Genomic DNA, 25696 nt, shown 5'->3' with positions numbered 1-25696 from the left:
TGTTTCCATGTGAAGTTTCCATGAAGCAGCTCTGCTCTCCACACCTGATGCAATTAAGTAGAATGTGTCGCCCTTAATTGGATCAAGTGCTTAAAAACCGAGTGGTGAATTTGGGTATTTCTGCATACTGGGGAAAGCTTAGACTCTTGTGTATAAAATGAGCCCACTTGTATTCATGTGTGATGTTAGTCCTCGTAGCAGCCATTTCAAATAGTGAGATGATGTCACTGTTTAAAATGACCTGTGTCGACCTCTAGGATAATCGCAGCCTCATGAAACTTTTAAAACCAACTTCACAATTTTATCTACCATGTGGATAAGGCAATTGAGGTGCAGAAAGAGACACAAAGAAAGAAAAACAGTCACAACACATTGCAACAAAAAGGATGAGGGATTCCTGGTGAGAGGTCTTTCTATTAAAGATGGAAGGAAGATGCAGAGTTTGGGTTTATGGAGGAGAACTGTTCACTACTCATGGAGCTGCACAGGCGTCGGTGGATGAACGTGCTGACAGAGGGTCGCTCAGTTCAAGATGAATTCTCAAAAGATATGAAAGCATTTGAAGTTTGTTTGTTTGTGTGAGAGCTGCACTCTGTCATGTCTTTTGATTCAGGTTTTTTAAATGTATGTGTGAGGAGAGGGAGAAAACGAGAATGAGATGAGAGCATATAATGTATAAAACAATTAATAACTAGCTGTTCATGGAAAATACATCATTTTTAGCAACCTTTTTAAACCTACACACAACCAGTTTTGTTTATTTCAAATACTTTTTACTCTTAAGTTTACTGTTTTGGTTTTTAAAGCAGAGCTCCATTAATATTCAGGACAAACCAGATATAACTGGAACCAGTCAGTGCCCTCAGCATCCCATTATAACCAGTGTCTCAGGAGGTCATTTATCAGCTGCTGCAGCCTTTGTGCCGGGGAGAACACCACAAAGAACTAATTTATGTCTGAGAGAAAAGTTAAAAACAACTTTATCTTTTCTAAGTGTACTTCTGCAGAGTAACTGTTTAATCCCTCTGGGCTTTTTGTAAATACACTAAATCTCTTCCTCCTCTACTGCTCCTGGGTCAGAGGATTGTCTTTGCAGAATCGTCGAAATGTCTTCAGTCAGGGGTCTACGAGCTCCTGGCAGTGTGTCATCTGTGCAGATGTTTAAATGAAGTGACATCACTGAGCCACTAACCCTTTTTCCAGCCTTTAAATCAGGAAGAGATACAGCCCTCCTCCGGTACAATTCAAGAAAAGGTTATTATATGTGTCCTCAGGAATAGCGCTCCAACCTCCGGTGCTGTAATTGGACGTCCTAACAGCTTAGATGGAAGCTCGACTTGATCCTCTTCGACTTGTCTGGTTGTCGAAGGATTTGCATCCTCATGCTGACAAGTCAAGGGCATGGACCATCACATTTTTGACATTTGTGTGTTTCATCCCTCTCTTAGATCTGCTCAAAACTTAATAAATAAATAAATTAAGCTAACACCTTCTCTTCGTCTGTCAGAGGGCGTGTCCTAAATGTCTGACCATTGGACTGTGTTTGAGGGTATTTTTGTAAAGATTCATTCAAATGCAGGCGGCACTATTACTGATGCATTGCTGAGTCAGCAGACGACTCCCCTGGGTGCTGTGCCCTCCAATAACACTGCTGTAAAATACATTTCGACACCCTCCTAAGCTCAAGCTGTGTTTGCACAGACACACACAAGATACACAGATAAAAAGACTGAAATCAATATTTAGTGCAGATTAGATTCAATGTAAAACATCAATAAAAATCTGTCCCTTCAGAATAACAGTTGGTGAGGCAAATCCACATTCATAAATTAAATAAAAGTAGCATAAACAGAGCAACAGATTCTCAGTCATCCAAGTGCTAAATCAAAGACAAGGCTGGATGTGCTGCAGCATCGTCATCCAAAAAACAATATCTACTCTGCGACCTCCACAGCGACCCCCCCAAAAAATAACGTAGCAGCAAAATCCAGTAAAGAGAAAATAACAGACATTCAATCTGAGAGTCTGCATCCCTGTGGGTTTTTTTTTTTAAAACCTAGCAGCACAGAACTAAAGCTGAGCAACAATATATATGCAGCCCTGGTAGAAACAGAAGGAATGCAAAGACCTTTACAATGCAGAGACAAAAGCTGAACCGGTGCACGGCTCAAACAAAGTGCTTCTCAGATCTCTCAAACCCCGTCTTCTTCTGAAACTGACAATCATGTCCACTCCAGCGCTTTCCTCCGCCGAGGTGTGAAAGTAGGAATGATTTCAACTTCTGACTCAATCTCTCTTTTTAGATTCTTCACCTTCCACAACAGCGTGAAAGACATCTTTTAAGGGTCCAACACGGCGGCCATCATGTGAACAGGAAGCCTCGTTAGCTCGTTAGTCCACCTGGTTATCATGTGACAACCAGGTGGACTAACGAGCTTAACGAGCTTAACGAGGCTTCCTGTGTGATGACCCTACAAGAGGTCAAACGCCCCGGATTCCCCTCTAGCCAATCTGAACTGGAGTTTTTAAAACGTCTGCAGGAAAAATCCAACAAAATAACAACAAAGATGAATTGAATATTAAAGGAAATAGCAGTTTGTGTGGCTCCAATATCTTCGCGTGTGTGAACATCAGTTTCTAATGTCTACAGTCATTATAACAGGAGAATTATGAGTAGATATTTTGGCCTGTCTAATTAATAACATTAATGCTGACCATTCGCTTCATTACTGTTATTAATGACACCAGTGATTTTCCTGCTTTCACACGTCAAAATATCTGTGAAAAAGGTCTTTAATACGAGCTGAGAGCAAGACAAGTCATATTTATATCCCTAAAAGCTCTATATCTATTGTGAAACTATCCTCTCTGGTCCATGAATCATTTAATTAATCTACTCCATTAATTATCCTTGGCCCAGCTCAAAATACATTTGAAAGAAAAGTCCAGAAAGTCTGCCCTCCACTTCTTCTTCTTCATCTATAAATAACAGCAGCACTTTACACATGTGAAGCTTTTCAGAATAAGAGCCTAAAACACAGCAGCCTGGGAAAATGTTTCCTTCTTAGCTGGAAGGACAGTTTTACAATCAAAGCACAGAATCGGAGCGGTTCTAGAGAGTGTTGACTTTTCTCTATCTCCTCATGCATTATTTATAACCTGAGACTCTCACACCGACACAGTCTTACCCAAACACTGTGGCTTTACTTTGACTTAGATACATATCGTAAAAGTGCATCTGTACACACAATAAAAACACTTTCACATTGCAAGTTTGATTTATGTGGCTCCTGGTGTGAAAATAGAACAAAATAAGGCAAAAAAATGTCACAATGCTTCAGTAATACCTTCACTTTAAGTGTTAGCAGCTTCATGTATAGACGTTTTCCCCATAAAGTTATAGATTGGTGATGAGTTTGTGTCCTTCATGAGCTAAAGGTGAGTTTCTGTGCACAATTAGCCTTCACTATTTACATAAATACATAAAAATATTACAAATTCGAGACGTCTCAGTCCTTCTTCCCTTTCCCCTTTACAGCACATTAAAGTCGTCTGCAGTCTGGTAGTCCAGGCGGGAGTAGCGGTCCCGCTCCTGGGCAGAGTTAATGGATGGCCCCTGGACGGGTGGGACGGCGCCACTTTGGCTCAGATGCTCCCGAGCTCCGTTTGGCAGAGCCGGGCTGCGCTGCTGGCCGTCCCAACCCAGATGTGTGCTGATCTGGGACGACCGTAGGCTCTTCATGTGGCCCAGCGCCTGCACCTCATACAGCTCCACCGAGGTTTTCTTATACCTGGAGGGAACAGACGGTTATTATGTTCACCTCTGAAATATGAGGTAATATTCTGTTGAAGAGAGGCCACTGCAGCAGACAAAGTTTCTTTCTTACAGGTAGAAATTCTGCTACGAATAACAGATAACAGAAAACAGATCATCCATTCTCCTTCTGCAAACTTTAGGGTGCACATGAACTCACATTTTCAGCATTAAAGAAGACAGAACCACTGAGACAGATGATGCAGCCATGGCAGCAGAGCCCATCCAGGGTTGAAGCACCAGGCCAACAGGCATGAACACACCTGCAAGCACCAGAGCAGAACAAACACACGTTAAAGATCACTAAGAAGCTGCAAGTCATGTTGTTTGGGATCAGATTTGTGCAGACTGTCAGACCCTGCTGCAGTAAAATGAGAGGTTTTCTAAAGGGAGTCTGGTGCTCGGACACACTACCACTTTTGTCCACAGGGGGGCGCCAAAGTGAACAAAAAAAGAAAGTTCTGCGTAGTAACTTTAAAGGTGGAAAAGTGAAAGAAAATGTAAAAAAAATGTGAGAAATTGTTTTCTTTTGGATTTGGATTAATGACTTCAGTATTTTCTGGCTAACAACCCAGATTTACCACCTTTTTAGTTTTATCTCCTTGCCATATTCATATTTTTTTCTGTTTTTTGATTCTCTCTTATCAGATAATAAGGATGCTGAGTCATGATTTGGCTGCTGGTGTGTCATCCGTCCTCACCTGCAGCGATGGGTATCCCTATGAGGTTGTAGATGAGGGCGAAGACAAAGTTGGTCCTTATCCTCCGCACCGTCTTCTTGGACAGCTCGATGCTCGCCACCACGTCCAGCAGGTTATTCTGCAGAGTGTGAAAAACATCAGTTTAAAGACGTCACTGTATCTCTGCACAGACCGTCAGTTAGATGGGTGTCACCTACTCGAATGAGGACGATGTCGGCCGCCTCGATGGCCACGTCGGTGCCCGTGCCGATGGCGATGCCGACGTCGGCCCTGGCGAGGGCGGGCGAGTCGTTGACGCCGTCCCCCACCATGGCCACTCTCCGGCCTTGTTCCTGCAGCTCCTGCACTTTTGCCACCTTATGTGAAGGCAGCACCTCCGCATACACCTTCCTGATCCCCACCTGTAATCAAACAAAACATTTGATTTCATATCTGACATCTTTTTAGAGTCCTTTATAAATGATTGTGTTACCTGTGCAGCGATGGCTTTAGCAGTGCGCCTGTTATCTCCTGTTATCATCACCACCTCGATGCCCATGCTGTTGAGCGTGTGCACCGCTAACGCTGACTCGGCCTTCACCGTGTCTGCGATGGCTAACATGGCACACAGCACACCTACAGAGAACACACACACATCATCAGGGGCGAGATAAGAGATGAACGTGAATGTCAGGGATGTTATTTTTTAGTTTTAATCCTCACCATCTATAGCTACCAGGATGGCCGTCTGCCCTTTGGTCTCGTGGCTGCACATGGCGGCGTCAACGTCTGCTCCGATGTGGTGGCCGTTCCTCCTCATCCACTCTCTGTTCCCGATGAGCACGGAGTAAGACAGAGGCTCATCTGGAGGCAAAGAGATGACACGTCTGTGAGTTAACGAGTGAAAATTGAAGCAAAGAAGACAGACAATGTTTTACTGTGTTTTATGTTAAAAAAGCTCATTTAGCAGAATGTGCTGCTTTTGAAATTTGTGTTTTAAGGGGATTATTTCTGCACAAATCATTCTTTAATGGAAACCACTGGCCAGTCAGTAAATGCTTAGAATTGGCCACTATGGGGATTGAACCCATGACTTTTGCTTTGATCATAATTCTGAGTGTGACCTCCGACCTGCAGACGTGTCCTCGGCAGCAGACAGCAGGCTGCTTTCGTCGGTGGTCGCCCCCGGCAACAGGAAACGCTCTTCGTTCAGCTGCTGCAGCAGATGTTCCACGTTAGACACCCGGCAGCTGATCCCACATCCGGGCACCGCCTGGAAGTCCTGACAGTAGCCCAGCAGGTCACTGGTCAGCTCCTGTTACGAGCACACGGACAGAATATCAAATGATAGACTGGTTAATAAAGATGTAAACACAATACTGAAGCATCTCCGTCACCTCTTTGCAGTGTTTGGCGACGGCCATGCCCAGCGGGTGCTCACTGCTGGCCTCCGCCGTGCCGACCACAGCCAGGATCTTCCTCAGAGGCATGCGGGCCATTTCCCACAACACCAGCACACGAGTCACCCGAGGAACGCCGTTTGTGATCGTACCGGTTTTGTCAAACATCACCACGCCGATCTGAGGGAGCAGAAACACATAGACTCAGTCATGACTGATTCAGTCAGATAACTCAGATAAAATCAGCAATTTGCATCTTCATAGAGAGTTTTGTGTTCTCACTGATCCCCAGAATGATAAAAGGTTTGTTTGGATGTTTCCACAGACTGTGTCGCTCTTGTTGCTAGATTTAAACCTGGCAAACAGGTTCTCATTCTGGCCAGACTGAGACTGTGACATCATGAAAATATCTTTGAAGACATGCAAGCTGCTGATGGAAGAAAAGAGTTTTAAGTTTAAGTTATTGAGGTCAGAAATGGGGCTAAAAGTCACCATAATAATTTGATATCTTCCTCTCTGGAGGTTAAATGTGCACAGAAAATGTCATGCAATCTTTAGTTTATAGTTTCTATAGTGTATTATTGAGTTTAAGGCCTAATAAAAGGTTACAGATATTTGAAGTTTAGGCTTTTTGGAAAAGAGCAGGTTGCGTCATGTGTACCTATACATATGTGTAGCTATACATTTAAATTACACAAATCAAAATCTGATAAAATGTAAGTATCGAAAAGCTAATAATAAAACTGATCAGCAGTCAGCAGAAACAGGATGTAAGGGGCATTGCCTTGTGGGCCATCTCCAGCGGCTCGCCTCCTTTAATGAGGATCCCGTTCTGCGCTCCGACCCCGGTGCCCACCATGACAGCTGTCGGGGTCGCCAACCCCAGAGAGCAGGGGCAGGCGATGGACAGAACAGTGATGGAGGCCTGGAAGGCGAAGCGGACGATAACTTCCGCCTTGGAGATGTTCTGATTGTAACCCTGTGAGGAAAAGAATGCATTGTTGGAGTCATATCAACTGTTTCTATGAAGGCAGCTTTTGTTTGCAACTGAAAGCGCACCTACCGGGAAGTTGTCCCTCACTATGTCAAAGTCGACAAACCCGATCGCCAGCCAGGCGATCAGCGTCAGCAGAGAAACGATGACTATGAAGGGCACGAAGTATCCGCTGAGCCGGTCTGCAAACTGCTGGATGGGGGCCTGAGCAAACACAAGGAAATATTTATATGAGAAGACATGATGAGAGAGCATTTTAGCTTGTAACACAGCTTGTTTTTTCTTGATTTAAGACACAGATTCTTAGAAATTCTGAATCTGCATTTCGAAGATTAAGAATTCTTTCTTCTTTTAATAATAAAAAAAAGAAATTCTGCACACTGTCCATGAGTTAGAACAACTTTTTCTTCAAAGATCTTGTGCATCTGTCACTAAAACTTACAGAAAATCTGTTAATTAAAGTCCAAAATGTCTCTTACCTTCGAGGTTTGAGCGTCTTCAACCAGTTTAACGATTTGAGACAGAGTTGTGTCGGCACCGACGTGAGTGGCCTCCACCAGCAGAGCGCCGTGAGCGTTGATGGAGCCGGCAATCACCAAACTGCCCACCTTCTTACTGACAGGCATCGGCTCCCCTTTACCACCATAGAAGAAGAGAGGCAGACCAAGAGAGATGCATAAAAATACAAATGTTTAATGCAAAAAGTCGTTCCTCAAAAAGAACCAACTAATGTTTTCTTGGGATATATTTTTTTGAGGTTGTAAAATCAGGTTTTATGTCCTTAATGGCTTGGAGGTAAATGTTGCCAGCTAATGCATCCATTAAAAATACAAATAAAAATTGGTAATTTATTCTTGTTGTTTGCTGCTTGTGTTGACACAATTTATAGTTGAAAAATTGTAAAAACTTGAATTGTTTGTTTGAAAGCATTGCTTTTACAATAATGCAGTTGTGAACATCTGTACAAGAGACGCATAAATACTCCTAAAGACTAAATCAAACAGGCAGCAATCTGCAAATGTACATCCTCATCATACAGCATCATCAGGAGTCAGGAGTCCCGTCCTCCTACCTGTGATCAAGGACTCATCGGCCATGGAGCTTCCCTCAATCACTCTCCCGTCGACGGGGAACTTTCCTCCCGGAGCGACTTTCACAATGTCGCCCCGCTGGACGAGCTCCACCTCCACCTGCTCCTCCCTGAGGCATCAACGACAGTTACAGACGTCAGATCTAGTACATTACCTTTATCAAAGTAAAACATTTAAAATACTTCTGGTATGTGGTGTGTCTCACTTGATGATGGAGTGGTTTTGTCCCAGAGTGACCACAGTGGCATCAGTGGCTTGAAGTGACATTAATTTGGCCAACGCCTCTGAGGTTTTACTCTAAAAATACAGCAAAACAACAAACATATTTAAAATGTTTTCTGGGTTATGGATTTTCTAAAGGTGCAGTATGCAGTATTTTGGCATATGATAACAATTATAATAGATGAAGAACATTTTATATTGGTGTAATTATTGAAGTAAAAGGATATCATCATCAAAATGTAATAAAAACATGATGATGGAGCGGTTCTTCTTATGGATGTCAGACGGCAGAGCATGGGCTTATGGGAAATGTGGTCCAATATAACTACTTGTAAGACAGAAAAGGTGATAACTATCTTGTCCACAAACTGGTGGTTATTCCAAGGAGTCATAAAAATACTAAAGTTTCAAAATAAAAGATATCGCACCTTTAAAAATAACAAATTAAGTAGACCAAATATATATTTTTTACCTACTTTCAAAATATATGTAGATAATAACTTTTGTATTTCAAGAATTTTTATTTGTTGTGTGGTAATATTGTTTGTTATACTGATGACATAAAGAAACTACAGCTTTCTATAATGACAAAAAGACTTCTCAACTTCTTCTAAGTACATGTGTGTTCTTTTACTTTTGCAACGTGCTCCAGCCACCGACCCAGCGCGATGAACACAAACAGCATGGGTGGAGTGTCGAAAAAGGTGATGGGGCTCTGGGCGGCTCGCTCGGCCATGGCTACAACGAGCACCACGCAGGAGTAGATGTAGGCGATGGAGGTGGCCAACACGATGAGCACGTCCATGTTGGCCGTGCGGTGCTTTAACGAGCGGTACGCCTGGACGTAGAAGTACCGGCCTCCAAAGATCTGCAGGGAGGGAAAACAGATTTAAGGTTCAGATGAAAAGAACAAACACAAAGAAGGAATACAAAATATTTAGTAGTTTGGTGAGTCGACGCTAGTGTCTAAGACGTCGTTAAAGTATCAATTTACTCCAAATTCCTTTTAAGTAAAGAAGAAAGGCGCTCCATTTACAGCACACCTACATGTTAACAAAACGCTATGATTGCATTCATGTTGGATTAAAGGCCTCACACATCAATCCCAGTCTTACAGGAAGGAAACAACTAACAATTAAAGCCCCAGACACGCCCCCCGCTTTTACCTGCACAGGTGTACAGAGCAGGAAGAAGGCCAGGTTGAGGAGGGAGAGGCCGGGCAGCAGGTTCTGCTCCTCGGGCATGGAGCCTCCGTGTTCCTGGTGCTGACTGTCCATCACCATCATGTAGATCATGAGGCCCATGACGGGCAGGCCGAAGACCAGGCTGAGGAGAAACGAGTTCTTCCACCTGGGAGAAAAATAAATGTGGGTTTGAGTCCCATTAGAGGAGATTTGCAGAATTATAATATATGATTTTCAGGTTTTTGATGTGGGTCACTGCAGTTATTAATTATCTTCAGGTCTCTTAACTAATTAGCACTTTTTTAATAGAGGTTTAAGTAACATTTTACACAATTACTTTTAACAGAATAAAATAATTAAAAAACGCACAAAAAAAGATGATATTTTAAGAATGCACTTTTTCTAAAAATGAGGACATTTTAAAACCAGATACTTGCTGTCGGATTTCTTCTGTGTGATCGAGGTTGTTTCTGTAGCCCTCCTTCACCAGACTGGCCTCGAATCCAAGACTCTAGAAAGCCAGACACATATTAAATCTAGTTATACTGTGATGTCATAGATTTACAGTGGAGGAGGTTTAAAACAGAACATGCTAATCACCTGAATAATCTTGATTATATCTCGAGCTCCCAGCACTTCTGGGTCAAACTGGATCTGGGCCTTTTTGGTTGCCAGGGCGACGGAGGCCACGAGGACCCCTTTGGTTGAGGTGAGCTTGGACTCGATGTTGTGCACACATGACGCACATGTCATGCCTGTTATCTACGAGTGAAGAATGGTGGGATTAAATGACTTTTTATGGTATTTTTGTAAGATAAGGTTTATTATCTTTAACACTAATAAACCAGTAAATGTGTTTTATTCTTCTCCGTGGACTCACAGTGAGCTCCAGCTTCCCGTGTGTCACTGCGTTGTCCTCCATCAGCTTGGCACCAAAGCCTAAGTCTTCTATGAGCTGAGTTACAGCAGCAGCGTCCAGGACTTCTGCATCGTACTTCACCTCCGCCTTTCCAGCCATGAGCGACACCAACACCATGATGATTCCTGGACAGTCAAAGCTTAAAATCACATATGTGTGAACTGATAAACACACTTCATAACAACACCTGAGCTCTCTTTACCTTTGTGTTTGTGCAGGTTCCTCTCGATGTTGGCCACGCAGGAGGCGCAGGTCATTCCGATCACGCTGATGAAGCATTTCTGTGCTTTAATCTCTCTCTCAGAGGTCACATGTGATCCCGTGCTGTTGCTGCCTCCCGCCTTGTTGGGCCGTTGTAAGTCAGAGAGGTCAGACAGTTTAGAGCTAACGGGTCGGGACTTTTCATGACGCTGGATGATCTTTACAGATGCAGGTTCTGAAGAAAGAGGAATGAACATTAGCAATATGATGCTTAAAGGTAGATTAATAGTGGGTCAGTATCCTTAAGTATAATGACAAACTGCAGGATATACTGAAGGAACGTAACTAAGTACATTTACTCAAGTACTTTAGTGCAGTTTTGAGAAAGTATTTCCATTTCACGATGCTTTATACTTCTACACCACTATTTTCGGAGGAATACATTGCTCTTTTTACTTCCCGACATTTATTCTGTATTCTTATAGTTTACATGCAAAGAGATGTTATTAAAGATTTTATGCAAGTTAGGTGTTTAAATTAGAATAAAAACATTGCAATATATCTCCTTGCCCAAACATTATTTGACAACTGTAGTTACTGGTTACTTTTCAGATTAGTTTTAAATTAAAAAGAAAAAGAAAAAGTTAAATAAAACTTTCCACAAAACAATCAACATATTATAATATAGAACTGGAGCGCTAGGTGTAAAATAAACTTCTCACTTTCTTAGAGCTCAAAACTTCAACCCAACTCGACCTTGACGGCTGAAAATGAAAACGATACTTGAAGGAATCAGTTTATAATCTGCTATCTGAGTTAATTCCACGTCTTGGCAAACTGTTTCCATTATTAAATCTAACAAGAAAGCACCGGCCGGCCTAAGAGCCCTCCATGTCACACTCAAGCATACTTTGCCTGGTTTCCACGGTAACCAGAGGAAACTGAGTTGAGGTGAACATGAGGTGTGCTGGAAAGAATTTAATCAAAGTCTTTCTGCTCATAAGGTACATTTGACACCACTAGCTTTCTGTGTTCAGATACTTTACTTCAACATAAATACAACAACTCTCCAGACTGTCATGAACAGGTTCTTAGGGGTTATAAATAACTTAGTTTTCCTGAATGCATCTTAATATATCATGAAGCAGAATTCATACAAATTCATAGCTTGATACGACAACACAAGTTGTTCAGGGGCTGTTATTCTGTCTCAACCTGCAAAACCAGTTCAATACTACTTCTTGGAAAGATAAACAATCAGTAGGATTATGGTCAATCAATCAATATCAATCTTCTCATTTTACTGTCTGCAAGACAGAGAATGAACTATTCCTTTTAAGACTTGGTTACAAAACAAAAATTGTTGTTTGTTTACATAAATATGGAGATTAAAGAACTTAAATATCATCCAATTAATCCACCGGTGACACTGTGGAGAATGGATATTGGACCTTTAGGACTTAAATGTGATTTGGACAAACTATTTGATGATAGATTATTAGTTTGAGACATTTTTGAAGGGAAGAAATAAAAAATAATTACATTTCTATCCTCCCACTGCCATGTTTCTTTTCAAAATAAAACCCTCACAAACTTGTTATTGTCACTTGTTATTTTCTGTTTGATTGAATTTCAACCCACAGAATGAACATTTCTACCAACCTTCAAGCGATGCTTCAAAGCCCATGTCTTCGATCGCCGCCCTGAGCTGCTCCGGCGCCGTCAGACTGGGGTCAAAGGTCACCGTTCCCTTTTCCTCCTTCAGTGACACCGCTATGGACTGCACGCCCGTCATCTGAGAGATCCTCCCTTCTATGGACTGCACGCAGGAGTTGCAAGTCATCCCTACAATCCAAACTGTGACAGTAGAGCTCAATACGTCCGTCTGCCAGAAGCTTGTATCACATCCTGATGGACCATCAGGTGATAACGTGGAACCAAAACCCATGTCCTCGATGCTGTCTCTCAGCTCCTGTTGGCTCACCAGTAGAGGCTGATACACAATCAGAGCTGCAGCGTCCTGAAGGGACACCTGAATATGTGACACCCCAGGTAGAGGTCCAATCCGTCCCTCGATGGACTGCACACAGGACTGACAGTGCATACCGTCCACCCCGATACGCACCGCCGACTCCACGTTGAGTCCCACGCTCTGGAGCTCCAGGGCCATCTCTTTGGTCGTGATAACGGAGGCGTCGTAGTCCACTTTGGCCAAGCTGCTGGGTAAAGATAAGCTAGCGGAAAGAACTCCATTCAGGCTGCAGATTCTGCTCTCGATGGCGTGGGCCTGGTGCTCGGGGGAGAGTCCAAGGAGCTTTAAAGTAGCGGTGGAGGCCGTTTTGGGTGGAGGACAGAGCTCGCTCTGACTCCCGTACTCATAGGCCAAGTTGTCGAGGCCTTGTGTCTGGACGTCCAGGCCATTCTCCTGGAAAGATGAGAGGAATAAAGTCGTTTCTTTATTCTTATGGACTGTATATGAAAATCATATAATGATACTCTAATGAGAGGAATAAGTTGGAGTTGCACAAAATATATCTGCTGCATAGCCTCAAGAAGAAAAAGCAACACAGACCTCACAATTAATTAACTGTTCCATCATTGATTGTTTTCTTTCTTTTCTCTTTATAGCAAGAAATACAGGTGATTCCACAAGCCAAACACTGAACTACATTCAGCTTAAAGAGCAGAAATCCTAATTGTTTATAGCAGCTGTTGCAATTTTGATTAATAAATGAGGTGTATTTTGGAGATATTGAGGGGTTTTATTCCTGAAAATGTCATATTTTAGTGGATATAGTCTGCAAGAATCATAAAAACAATTTCAACTTTTATTTTGATCGCATTACATTTCTGCACGTACATTTTTGTGTGTTTTGGACAAGAATATGGTCTGATTAAAAATAATGAATGCAGCATCCTATATATGAAAGCCTATAAAGTTGCTTTCTTCCCATCTATGCTTGTGTTTTACATACTTCTGAATGCAATGCATGCCTGGAAATAATCAAATCAGGCAAAATAAACAAATAACATGACATATTTAAAATACTGCATATTTTTGCATTGTGAGTCTTTGTGCTTCAGGTGTTTTGACATGAGAGTTAATCTTCGTGGGTAAGATGAAGAGTTTTAATCTCCCTGTGAATCAACATAGCAAGACCTCGTCGTTGTTAAAACACAGACCTGGTTTCTACGTAATGTTCTGCAGGACTTTAGATTAGGTGGTAAATCCAATTTAAATGAATAACGCTTGACACTTTCATCCTCTCAATAGGCTGTCGGCTAAAATGGGGGTCCAACAGAAGAAAAAAAAAAGTCCAGGATTCCTGGTTTGGGGCCTAAAATCCACATGACTGGCCCTTCACATAATCTCCCAACGTGACTCTGCTTAAAGGCAACAGTCACTGGCACCTCACAGAACTGAGGGTCTACTTCACTTTCCATTACAAATGCTTCTTTTTTAAATTGAAACAACACTTTAGAAGTAAATTCTTGATGTTTAAATTACATAATTAAGTGCCAAAGAAGTCATATATTATTTTACTTTAATTTGGAGTGCATTTTAGGAGTTAAAAACCCCAGTGACCCACAATAAAAACCTGTAAATTTGTACTTTAATACATTTAGATTTGATGAAACCAATGGCCACATGGGGGGGTGCTGTGATTTTAAATCAGAAAAGGATGGTTGCAAACCTCTTCAGACTTTTGCAAACTTCTAAAGACTTCTAATAGAGGAAGTCTGCAAAGTGATGCACACTTCTGCTGCACCCTAAATGAGACTCAAACCCACAACCCTTAGGAGGACAGTGCATCACGCCAAATCACTTCAATCTTAATTCTTAAAACATGAGATACGCCACACTGACTGCAGATCTGCGCTACGATGACTCAGACAAACACTATCATATTGACTTCTGGGCTCATGAGTGCTGTCAACTGTTCAAAGTTCAAAACCTCACACACACACACACACACACACACACACACACACACACACACACACACACACACACACACACACACACACACACACACATACACACACACACACACACACACACACACACACACATACAGCGGCTCAAGACAAATATCGACCTCTATCACAAATGTCCAGTGTTTTTTGACGTACAAGTGTAAACTGTGTCCCAGTGACCGCACTTATCTTATATCCATGATTGGAAATAGGAAGTCATAACGCTACAGGTCTCAGTGAGGCCCAATATACATCTCTATGCATTTGGTTTGGCCGATATACTGATTGCAGTAACAATAACAAGTCTAATTTAATTTAATTTAAAAAGCAATTAAGAAAATTGGTTAAAATTGTTTTATTTCGTGTATGAAAAATCATAATTATATTTAATAATATATGTATTATTGTTGTTATAAAAGATAATAATAATAAATATAAATATAATAAATAAATTACAAAGATGCCCAAAAAAGTGTTTCAGTCTTAATTAATGTTCCCCACATCTCTTCACCTTATCATATACAAAGTAATATTTTTATCATAAACATGACTTTATTTACAGTTAATAACACTGCATCATGACTACCTGCCCTCACACCGCGCTGTCTTTACTTTTACTTTTGGCAACTGCACATAAATATATTCTAAGATTTTATCACTGAGGATAAAAATAATCCAGGTATTAGTGATGGACAGCTGTTGAGCCAATCAAATCCACCCACTGTATTAATCTACCTGTTAACACTGGGAGCTGCAGCATTGATTGGCTATAAATTGGCTTTATAATATTATTGTAGTTACTTTCCATTGGTTTCCCATTGATTTTTATATAAAGGCTTTATTAAAGTAAGTCTTTTATTATGTTATTTTAAAAACTGCTTCTTTTTACTTAAAAAATGATCGTTGTAATGTTTTTAATAACTTATATTTATAGTATTTTTATTTATATAACATTTTGCTTTGATTTCAACACAGTTCTTAGACATTAAAAAATCCTAATTTGGACTAAAAATGATGGTTGTTTGTTTGATTTGTGGTAAAAGTGGACTGAGAGAGTTTAGTAAAGAAACCAGTCTGCTTGAGTGTCTAAATAAGTAAATACCTATTATTCATAAATGTGTCAACATGAACAAAACAACGTCAATGTGTTAAAGTAACAATCATGTGTGTGTTTGATATGACTTGACAGTCATAGAGTCTTCCTAAACCGATCTGAGGTTCGATGACTTGCATGATTCATTTGGCGTCTGTCCAAAGCTCATACAAGAAGAGCATTCAACCTGCAACATGAGCTGCATGTTACAGATGACACACGAGCATAATCACAAACTTCTTTCACCTCCTGACAATGAAACGTCTGTCCGATGCAACAAAACTCAAATGATGTGACACATATGAGGGTTTGTAAGCTGGTCAGAGTCTGACCACGAGCTACAACTATGCAGTACTTTACAATAAGTAGAAAAAACATAAAACAAGACCAGAAAATAAACGACTTTGAACTGAAGTAAAATATAGAGGTACTTGTACTTCACCTGGGTACTTTCTCTTTATTTTTTTTGTCTATCGATTAATAAACCATTGCTTAAGAACTTATTATACTTCAGTGCAATTAGCAATATATAAATACTTTACAGTACAAGTCTTGTCATGCAAAAGGTCACTTAAAGCCTAAATAAATATACTTAAAGTATCAAAAAGCACTAATGCACCATACAACACTACTTCCATGTGAGTGATATACTCTGACAGCATTACTGGATTATTACTGATGCATTTAACTGGTTCACTCTACACAAAGGCATTGTACTTTATAAATTAATGAACATTTTTTTAAACCAAATACATCATTTTCAAAGTAATTTCTAGCCAAAGCTGTGGGATACATATTAATCTGAATGTAGAAGAGTAGAATTACAGATTATTGCTTCTACCTTCCACCTCTGTTATCACTGCTCTGACCTTCTGCATGTCAGGAGGAGATCTCCATGTGCGTCATTTGGTGATCTTGTGCGTAAAGTACCCAAAACATCCCCAGATGGATCTCTACCTGTAAACCATCCAAAATAAAGCTCCAGATGGACCACAGCTCCCTAACAGCAGGCCTACCTTGCATTCGGCCGCACAGAGCCTCCTGGTGCCGGCTGCGTGGAGGCTACAGGTGCAGTCCTTCTCCAAGACGCACTCCACCATGCAGATCTGCTCCTCCGACTTGGAGACATACTTGGAGGGATTTTTAGGCGACTTTGGTGAGAACATGTTGGTGCTGCTCTAATGCAGTTTGGCTTATCCTCACCTATCTGAGTCCTAGGGCAAAAGTCCGCAGAGAGAGAGGGAGAGAGGGAGAGAGAGAGAGAGAGAGAGAGAGAGAGAGAGAGAGAGAGAGAGAGTCCTGTTCCTGGAGATAAGAGGAGCGCAGAGCCGGTGCGCACTCCAGGAAAACACTTTGGTTCAGCTTTGGAGTTGGAGTGTTTTTGAGGTTTATGACTTAGGAAAGGGTGCACAAAGCCTCCAATCACATGACTTAAGCAGGAAGTGCAGAAACATTCAATTACAGGGTCCAAAACCATTTTCACACCCATGCTCCAAATCTGCATTAAACTACAATTTGTGAGGATTTTTGTAGTTCTTTGAGGGGGAAAGTTGGGTACAGAAATAAACCAAGGTATCTGTAGAAAAATAAGTTTATTCAAGTCCAAATAAATTTAAGTACAAGCACTGCATAAAGGCAAAAGAACCCCTGATTTATGTATTATAGCGGGATTAGGTTTACATTTCAAAATAAAAGCCAAATTCCTACTTAAATTCAAAATACAACTAATGCTGCCTTAAAACACAAATTTATATTTGTAGCCAAAATGAAAGTGTCCATGATCGATACTCAACAGCTGCACAAACTGACTCTTGAGTATATATTCATAAAATACATTTTATTGAGTGTCCTCGAAGCCTTCAGTCAAAGTGTGTGTTTGTGGAAGTGGGAGAAGAGGGGTCATCAACGCAAACAGAGGCATGTAGGGAAAAAAGGACAGAATTCTTCATTTCCTTTGTGTTTAAACTCATGAATATAAAATGTGGCCCACTGCAAAGAAAATCCATCTTTGGTCATTTCATCAGTTTTTGTCTGAAAAGCTTGTTTCCCCCAAAAACAGATCTGCAAGTTGATTTGAGATGATTCCACTTGTCTCGGTGTTATTGATTAACGTTCAATGAATGAGACTGCATAGACATCTAGAAGGCACACACAGGGCAGGAACCTCTGCTGAAGACGAACATTTCACCAACATGCTGTTATGGATCCTTAACATTTACATTTTAATTAAGTTAAAACACTCTCCTATGATTTGGAACAAAGTCCATCTTTTTGTTCTTTAGCGTTGTGGCTCAAATATGTTCACGTTAAGGAATAAATCTCAGATAACCACTGATGTTTTGTTGGATATGAAATGTTCCATGATCAGACATCAAGCTCGTCTTTAAACATCCTGCCACAAAACAAATGAAAACAAAAGGAATCACCTCATCTTGCATTGGCAGCTTTTCTTCGTTTTCAGATTTTTTTTTACAGGAAATGCTCTATTTTTAGACCCCACGTGAGATTAAATGTTCAAACAGACATTTCTTGCAGTGTAAATCTGAACATCAGGGTTGGGAGGACGGGAAGCAACAGGAAGCAAAAAGTTCTTCTTGGTTTTAAAACTATTCAGCGCTGTCGATCCCAGCGCCAGATTGAAGCGTCGTCACACACGGCTATCAAAATGCTGCTGTCGCGGCTGAAGCTGGTTTGCCGGATGGCCGACGTGCATTTGGGGAGAGTCAGTGTGGTGCACCTGCAGACCAGAGAGGAGACCGTTTAAAATGAAAGTTTTCATAAATGTCATAGTTTGATTGCCATCAATCAAAATGCAGTCTCACACACACGTCCTACAAATGTAGGAATGCAAAAATTAACAACACTATTTTCCACCTAAAGCCTTTAACATGCAGGAAAAAGTCTGATTTACAGAGTTTTAAAATCATTAATTTATCTGTTGATGACTTGTATGACCATTGTCCAGTCTATAAAATATGAGACAAGAATTTCACCTCCTATAGTGTGCTCCAACTATTTTTAGTATAGATTTATCGTTTTAAGAAAAACATCCTCTGGTTCAAACTCCAACAGAGGGACGCTTTGTTGCTTTTCTTATTTTATATCATTATAAATTGATTATCTTTGGGTTGGAGACTGCTGATCTAACAAACTGAGATATTTAAAAACATAGATCGGCATATTTTCTGACACTAAATTCATGGGAAACCTACTTTGGCCGAGCTCATGACATTGACTGAGGTGTCTTGTTTTATTTATACTGGTTTCTTCACACCAGTCTGGCATGAAACATGGACATAACATCCATATTTTTGGGGATTAAGCGGACGAACGTCATCAGACACAAAAGGAGTGTTCTGGCCAACGAGAATTAAATCCAACACCCATCTGTTATGATAAAAACATCCTCGCCTCTCACACTTACTTTGCTTTGTGTGGGTCTTCCACTTCGAGGTCCCAAACATAAAGCTTCCCCACCTGGTTTCCCAGAGCCAGCATCTGTAAACCAGCATCACAGGAGACAAAAGTTCAGCGACAACTCGACAAGATCTGAGCTGCACTTCTAGAGCCATGATTGTATCTGAAAATACTCCACTGATGGGAACAAATCACTCATATCAAAGATATTATGAACAATGCTGATAAATAAAAGGACTTCACCTTCTGCCAGAAGTCCATGGAGAAGCGCATGTACCAAATGTCACACTGGCTGTAATCGAAGCGTCCCAGAATCGTCACATTTGACTCGCTTGGTTTAATGAGATCGATGTCGTCCTCCATCTTTCCTGGTTTCCAGCAGACGATGGCATTTTCACAGGACTGCAGCGAGACAGGAAATAAGCATGTTAGACCGATTAAATAGTTACAGCTACGTGAAGCAGTTTGTGTCTGTTTTGTGTTTTAAATTTAGCAGAATTTTTTTTACTTTTTTAATTAAACTTCAAGATCACAACTAGTGGCCTTAAAGATTCAGACCACTTCTTTACTTTGCACTTTATTCTGTAAAATCTAATAAAAAAGTGAATTTGATCAATGTTAAGTGATGTTTGTACTTCGTAGCCACTGTAAATATCTTAACACTCGATACTAACTTGCCTTAGAAAGAATAAGATCCCCCAGCCACCGCACACAGTCCACATAGTTTCTATGGATGTCTCGCGTTGAGAAGTCGGGGAAGTGAATTTTCTGTGAGACGAAAGGCCTGAAAAAAACCACATAAAAAACATGAAATATTGAACACTTAAGATCTGATAGTCTAGAAAAAACAGACATTGTGTTGTTGTATTTCTTTACCTGTTGGTCTTGGTGGGATTGTACTCATAAGACCCTCGGATGGCTTTCTGCATTCTCTCTGAATTGATTCGCCAAAGTTTTAAGGAGTGGTCCATCCCACATGACATTATCTTTTCACCCAGAAGATCAAAATCCTGCATCGGGATTATAAATAAATATATAAAAACATATTCAAATCCAGGTATTGTTTTTAGGTTTATTGTTATTCGGATTGAACTTGACACTCACAGCACTCAGGACTTCATCTCGATGACCTTCCACACCACCAAATATTGCCACTAATGTGTCCGTCTGTATGTTCCATAGACGAAGAGCGTGATCTGAGGACACAAATTAATTAAATCAATGCAATGAACATGTTATTTGATATTCAAAGACATCAGTTAATGCAGGTTTGACAGATTATAACCAGTTTTTTCATGTAGAAGGGAAATCACCAATCCTTTAATTACTCATTAACCTGGATCATGTGTGTTGTAAGTGTTTCTGGTAAAACAAACAAACAGCAGCAGACTTTTGCCTCCATGACAGGAGGAAAATCAGGTTACCACTTCTTTGCAAACATCTAGTTTAATGTATAACTTGATAAAAGGTGAACTGTTGTTGCTCTTTCTCTTAAAAATCTGATTAATTAATTTGTCACTGAATGAGTGACACCTCGTTTACATGATGCCCTTTAAGCGAGGCGGATGTTCTGGGCACCTCCATGGTGTGAATTTAACAAAAAAAAAGCAGGCTGTGACTGGAAAAACACAAATGTGCCCCATCAACATTCACCTGATTACATAAATGATTAAACTTCACATGACCCTCATCAAGCCCGCCGTGCTGTCTGCTTTTACCTGAGAACCAGCTGACAATCACATGGTAATAAAAAAAGAAAAAAGAATTATATCATAAAGCTACAAAAAAAACACGTTATAGACGTGCTTGTGACATAAAGAAGGTAGTAACAAATCATGGGCGGGGTTCAATAAAGCCATAAAGTTCATATTGCATCCAAAATTGTGCTGTTTTCACACGTCACTGATGTTGAATTCGCATTACAAAATGAATACGTGACAAACTGTCTTCTTACTGGCTTTTCTGTGACGTATATTAAGTGTATTAATATTAATGTTTTTTTTTTTACCTTTGCTGACAGACAGAAGGAGATTTGGATCCCTCGGATGAAACTTGAGCTCATTGATGGCGTTTCCATGACCTACATAATGCTGGATGTAAACAGAAGAAAGGTCAAAATTATAGACATATTCAGAGAAATAGATTTTTTTTTTCTGAATAACATCTTCAATCTGATCCTAACATAATGGACAAATGGCAATATGTGGAGCATCTATTCTCCATCATCCTGCTTAAACCATCTGTGTGACTAAATGCATCTTTAATGAGTGTGTTTACTTTAAAGGAAATCGTTTATAGAGGAATGAGTTGACAGATGTGCTTTACCTTGATACATTGCATTGTGATGTGGTTGATCACCCGAATGATGCCTCGGGATCCGGCGACAGCCAGCAGAGGATGGCTCGTGTTGGTGTCGTAGGTCCAGGCACACGTATAGAAGTTCTCCTCTGCCTTGTCACACATTTAGTCAAGGAATTTAAAAGAAAAAAACTCTCCAAGTGATCTTTAAACTAAAATTTACCTCCATGGGTTTTGGATCGATACCAGTGAGCCTCCAGAGATGCATTCATATCTGATCTGTGTCTGAATCTCACATCAAAAGGTTTGATTTAGTGTCTGTGCTTCTCTTAAACTCTAAAATAATGGTCTGTTTGCCGTGCCACTTTTATTTGCATACAACAGTTTTTATCTTGCTCTAATAACGTCCTGTTTAACAAGTAAGTCATTGTTTTAGCACAGCTGACAGGGAATACATATGTCTATGTCTTTTTACATCTAGGATATATATATATAATATCTGTTTAAAACAAAAGCAACTGGACCCAAGACTGTGAATGAGTGACAGAAGGACAATGAGGAAGTTAGAAAAGCATCTCAATCAAATAAAAAAGGATACATCTGCATCGACATAAGACTGCAAGAGTCTTATTTCTCCCTGAGAGTGACATTCATAGAGAGTTACCTGGAGAAGAAAAGACAGGGCTCGTAAAGTACAGATCAAGACGATCAGAAGGACACAACATCACATGTTTAGCTGAATAACATGCTGACCAAGTACAATCATTTAAGTCTACATATAAGCTTAAATACAAACAAATGAAATGGTGTAGCCCAACATGAAGGTGCCAGTTATGAATACCATGTTTTCCTCATCACTCAAATGATTTGTTTCTTACCCTGTTACTCCCGACTGTTGCAAACACCAGCGGGTCTCCCTCCTTGCTGTGCCAGTTAAACTGGACACCAAACAGCGGCTGGCCGTGGTCCTCCTGTGGAAATCATTATGTCATTATTAACGAACTTCAGAGGATGAAATGAACACAGGTCACATGACATATGCTGGCTGTTTAAGTGTGTGAAAAGCCTGTATTCCTACAGAAATATATGTAGATGGTCCAACAGTTATGGTGCCTTTTGAATAAACTTTGGATGGAGAGGAAAAACTAATACATTATGTACGTTGATGGGAATTCTAATAGGATTGAAAAACAAAAAGCTACTGAATGACTATTGGTGGAAGAAATGATGAAACCTGGGCTCAACAACAAACTGTTCATGGTGTCATCAGTACTCACCCTCAGGCTGTTGACGCATTTAAAAGAATATTTGCACTTCTTGGACTTCCATTTGCCCTTGCCCCAGCTCTTTCTGCCCGGGGCGTTGGCAGTGTTGGTGGGTGTATCGGGGCGCTCTGCGTTGGTCCCACTCTCCACACTGACGGCATCGTCCTGCAGATGCAAAAAGAAGATACGGGGATGTTTAGCATATATTGTTAAACATTCCCTGTATATTGTCCCATCTCCAGGCCATGGTCAAGCCCTACACCCCCGCCCGACCACTTCGCTCTGCTATTTTTGTATTCGTATTAGTCTGTTGCACTTATTGTATTGGTATTAGTTTGTTTCTGTACGTTTGCTCTGGTTTATGCTTTAAGATGCTTGTTTAAGAAAGGAGATGCACTTATGACTTCTGGTGACTAGTAGTTCTCTTGAATACCTATGTTGAATACACTTCCTGCAAGTCGCTTTGGATAAAAGCGTCTGCTAAACGACTGTAATGTAATTGTGCAGAAATGTCAGTCTTTGATTACCAGTAGGAATATCAAACATTTCTCCTTTACAAGCTGTTATTTAATATTTTACTCTTATCAGGACTGAAGCTGTTTTCACACTCTTGTGATACTTTAACTCTTTTGTAAATCAAAGTATACAATAATCTGCTGAATTTAGTGACATTTTGGGTGCAGCAAAGCAGCAATTAGGTTAAAATAAACCCCATTTTGCATCTGACAGGAGCTAAATCCTGTTTGCAAGAGTACAATATGACTCTTATTGTATTTATGCAGTACTTATATCATCTCTCAACCCCAATAATCTAACAGCTTAATGAATTTAGTGGCATTTTGGGTGCAGAAAGCAGCAATTAGGTTAAAATAAACCCCATTTTGCATCCTAAAATCTGCTGACAGGAGCTAAATCCTGTTTGCAAGAGTACAATATGACTCTTATTGTATGTATGCAGTACTTATATCATCTCTCAACCCCAATAATCTAACATCTTAATGAATTTAGTGACATTTTGGGTGCAGAAAGCAGCCATTAGGTTAAAATAAACCCCATTTTGCATCTGACAGGAGCTAAATCCTGTTTGCAAGAGTACAATATGACTCTTATTGTATTTATGCAGCACTTAAATCACCCATCAGCCCTCAACATTGCCACAGAGCACGTTTCAATCACCTCTCTGCCTGCTTGACTAACACCAGATGCTAATGCTAACGCTAACATTAGCTTACACGTGTGTTATTGTAGTTTAAAACATGCAAAACAACACATATAAGCACACAAATGAAGCTAACCATGTGCCCCACCCACGTGTGGACAGACTTAACAGCTGTTAGCATCAGAGCTAGGTGACATGTAGCCGGTGCAGAGGAACAAAGCTGCTAGCTTAGCAGCGTTAGCATGTGGGCTACGTTAGCACGATGCTAACTCGTTTGAAGCTGTCCGGGGCTCGTTTGAGGCGGAATAAAGAACATATTTTATCTTCTTACGTTCTCGTCTCCTGATACATCTGGGTTACTGTTCTCGTCACTGCTCAGTTTCTGTTTTTTCGCCGGTATTTCTTTTCCCGCTTGAGAAGGGGACTCGGACATGTTCTTATTTTCCCTCATTTTGGCTCAAACTCCGCCTCTTCCGGTTTCAAAGCCCCGCAAGTGCTGCTGGGTAGTGGAGTTCGGAGCGGTCGCGGAGTGTAGTTTGCGGGGAAAACCACGCCTGATTAAATAAATGTGGAATTGTGGAATAAAAGTCAAATTAAATAAATAAATGAATATATGTGGAATTGTGAAATAAAAGTCAAATTAAATAAATAAATAATTATGAAATAAAATAAAATAAATATGGCATTTTGAAATAAAGTCAAATTAAATAAATAAATAAATAATTATGAAATAAAGTCAAATTAAATAAATAAATATGGCATTATGAAATAAAGTCAAATTAAATAAATAAATGTGGAATTATGAAATAAAAGTCAAATTAAATAAATAAATAATTATGAAATAAAGTCAAATAAAATAAAATAAATATGGCATTATGAAATAAAGTCAAATTAAATAAATAAATAATTATGAAATAAAGTCAAATTAAATAAATAAATATGGCATTATGAAATAAAGTCAAATTAAATAAATAAATGTGGAATTATGAAATAAAATTCAAATTAAATAAATAAATAATTATGAAATAAAGTCAAATAAAATAAAATAAATATGGCATTATGAAATAAAGTCAAATTAAATAAGTAAATATGGCGTTATGAAATAGAAGTCAAATTAAATAAATAAATATGGCGTTATGAAATAAAAGTCAAATTAAATAAATAAATAATTATGAAATAAATTCAAATAAAATAAAATAAATATGGCATTATAAAATAAAGTCAAATTAAATAAATAAATAAATAAATGTGGAATTGTGAAATAAAAGTCAAATTAAATCAATAAAGAATTATGAAATAAAATAAAATAAATATGGTATTATGAAATAAAGTCAAATTAAATAAATAAATAAATAATTATGAAATAAAAGTCAAATTAAATAAATAAAGAATTATGAAATAAAGTCAAATTAAATAAATAAAGAATTATGAAATAAAATAAAATAAATATGGCATTATGAAATAAAGTCAAATTAAATAAATAAATACATAAATAAATAATTATGAAATAAAGTCAAATTAAATAAATAAATATGGCATTATGAAATAAAGTCAAATTAAATAAACAAATATGGCATTATGAAATAAAGTCAAATTAAATAAATAAATAAATGTGGAATTATGAAATAAAAGTCAAATTAAATAAATAAATAATTATGAAATAAAGTCAAATAAAATAAAATAAATATGGCATTATGAAATAAAGTCAACTTAAATAAATAAATGTGGAATTATGAATTAAAAGTCAAATTAAATAAAGAATTATGAAATAAAGTCAAATAAAATAAAATAAATATGGCATTATGAAATAAAGTCAAATTAAATAAATAAATAATTATGAAATAAAGTCAAATAAAATAAAAATGGCATTATGAAATAAAGTCAAATTAAATAAATAAATATGGCATTATGAAATAAAGTCAAATTAAATAAATAAATATGGCATTATGAAATAAAGTCAAATTAAATAAGTAAATATGGC

The 25696-nt window shown here is 39.2% G+C and overlaps 2 protein-coding genes across 2 annotated transcripts; both read right to left on the bottom strand.

Annotated features, from left to right (window-relative positions):
- Positions 1–1963: 1963 nt before the first annotated feature.
- On the bottom strand, positions 1964–16786 carry atp7b (ATPase copper transporting beta). Its single transcript, XM_054623654.1, has 21 exons — positions 16593–16786; positions 12168–12930; positions 10507–10740; positions 10266–10429; positions 9986–10147; positions 9823–9896; positions 9368–9551; positions 8836–9069; positions 8185–8276; positions 7961–8088; positions 7368–7522; positions 6958–7092; positions 6679–6873; positions 5892–6074; positions 5626–5809; positions 5218–5358; positions 4988–5130; positions 4713–4916; positions 4516–4633; positions 3975–4077; positions 1964–3791 (listed from the first exon to the last, which is right to left on the bottom strand). Exons 1-21 carry the CDS (start codon positions 16740–16742, stop codon positions 3533–3535), a joined length of 4005 nt encoding a protein of 1334 aa, XP_054479629.1. The 5' UTR covers positions 16743–16786; the 3' UTR covers positions 1964–3532.
- A 367-nt stretch (positions 16787–17153) lies between these two features.
- On the bottom strand, positions 17154–24231 carry eed (embryonic ectoderm development). Its single transcript, XM_054623957.1, has 12 exons — positions 24047–24231; positions 22569–22721; positions 22170–22262; positions 21890–21955; positions 21319–21444; positions 21002–21083; positions 20098–20189; positions 19870–20003; positions 19672–19777; positions 19237–19395; positions 19001–19074; positions 17154–18313 (listed from the first exon to the last, which is right to left on the bottom strand). Exons 1-12 carry the CDS (start codon positions 24164–24166, stop codon positions 18187–18189), a joined length of 1332 nt encoding a protein of 443 aa, XP_054479932.1. The 5' UTR covers positions 24167–24231; the 3' UTR covers positions 17154–18186.
- Between the last annotated feature and the right edge of the window lie 1465 nt (positions 24232–25696).

The sequence above is a fragment of the Anoplopoma fimbria genome, chromosome 22, assembly GCF_027596085.1.
Source record: "Anoplopoma fimbria isolate UVic2021 breed Golden Eagle Sablefish chromosome 22, Afim_UVic_2022, whole genome shotgun sequence".
In the NCBI taxonomy this organism is placed as follows: Eukaryota; Metazoa; Chordata; class Actinopteri; order Perciformes; family Anoplopomatidae; genus Anoplopoma; species Anoplopoma fimbria.
This window is presented reverse-complemented; position numbering and strand designations above follow the sequence as displayed.

Excerpts from the sequence above, each read along its gene's own strand:
- atp7b (XM_054623654.1), bottom strand. The coding sequence starts at position 16,742 with ATGTTCTCACCAAAGTCGCCTAAAAATCCCTCCAAGTATGTCTCCAAG. Across the intron at positions 12,931-16,592 it reads TCTGTGCGGCCGAATGCAAG|GAGAATGGCCTGGACGTCCA; the intron begins GTAGGCCTGCTG and ends TCATCTTTCCAG. Across the intron at positions 5,810-5,891 it reads TCGCCAAACACTGCAAAGAG|GAGCTGACCAGTGACCTGCT; the intron begins GTGACGGAGATG and ends TGCTCGTAACAG.
- eed (XM_054623957.1), bottom strand. The coding sequence starts at position 24,166 with ATGAGGGAAAATAAGAACATGTCCGAGTCCCCTTCTCAAGCGGGAAAA. Across the intron at positions 21,445-21,889 it reads AGTCTTATGTCGATGCAGAT|GCAGAGGAGAACTTCTATAC; the intron begins GTATCCTTTTTT and ends ATGTGTGACAAG. Across the intron at positions 21,084-21,318 it reads TCACAATGCAATGTATCAAG|CATTATGTAGGTCATGGAAA; the intron begins GTAAAGCACATC and ends GTTTACATCCAG.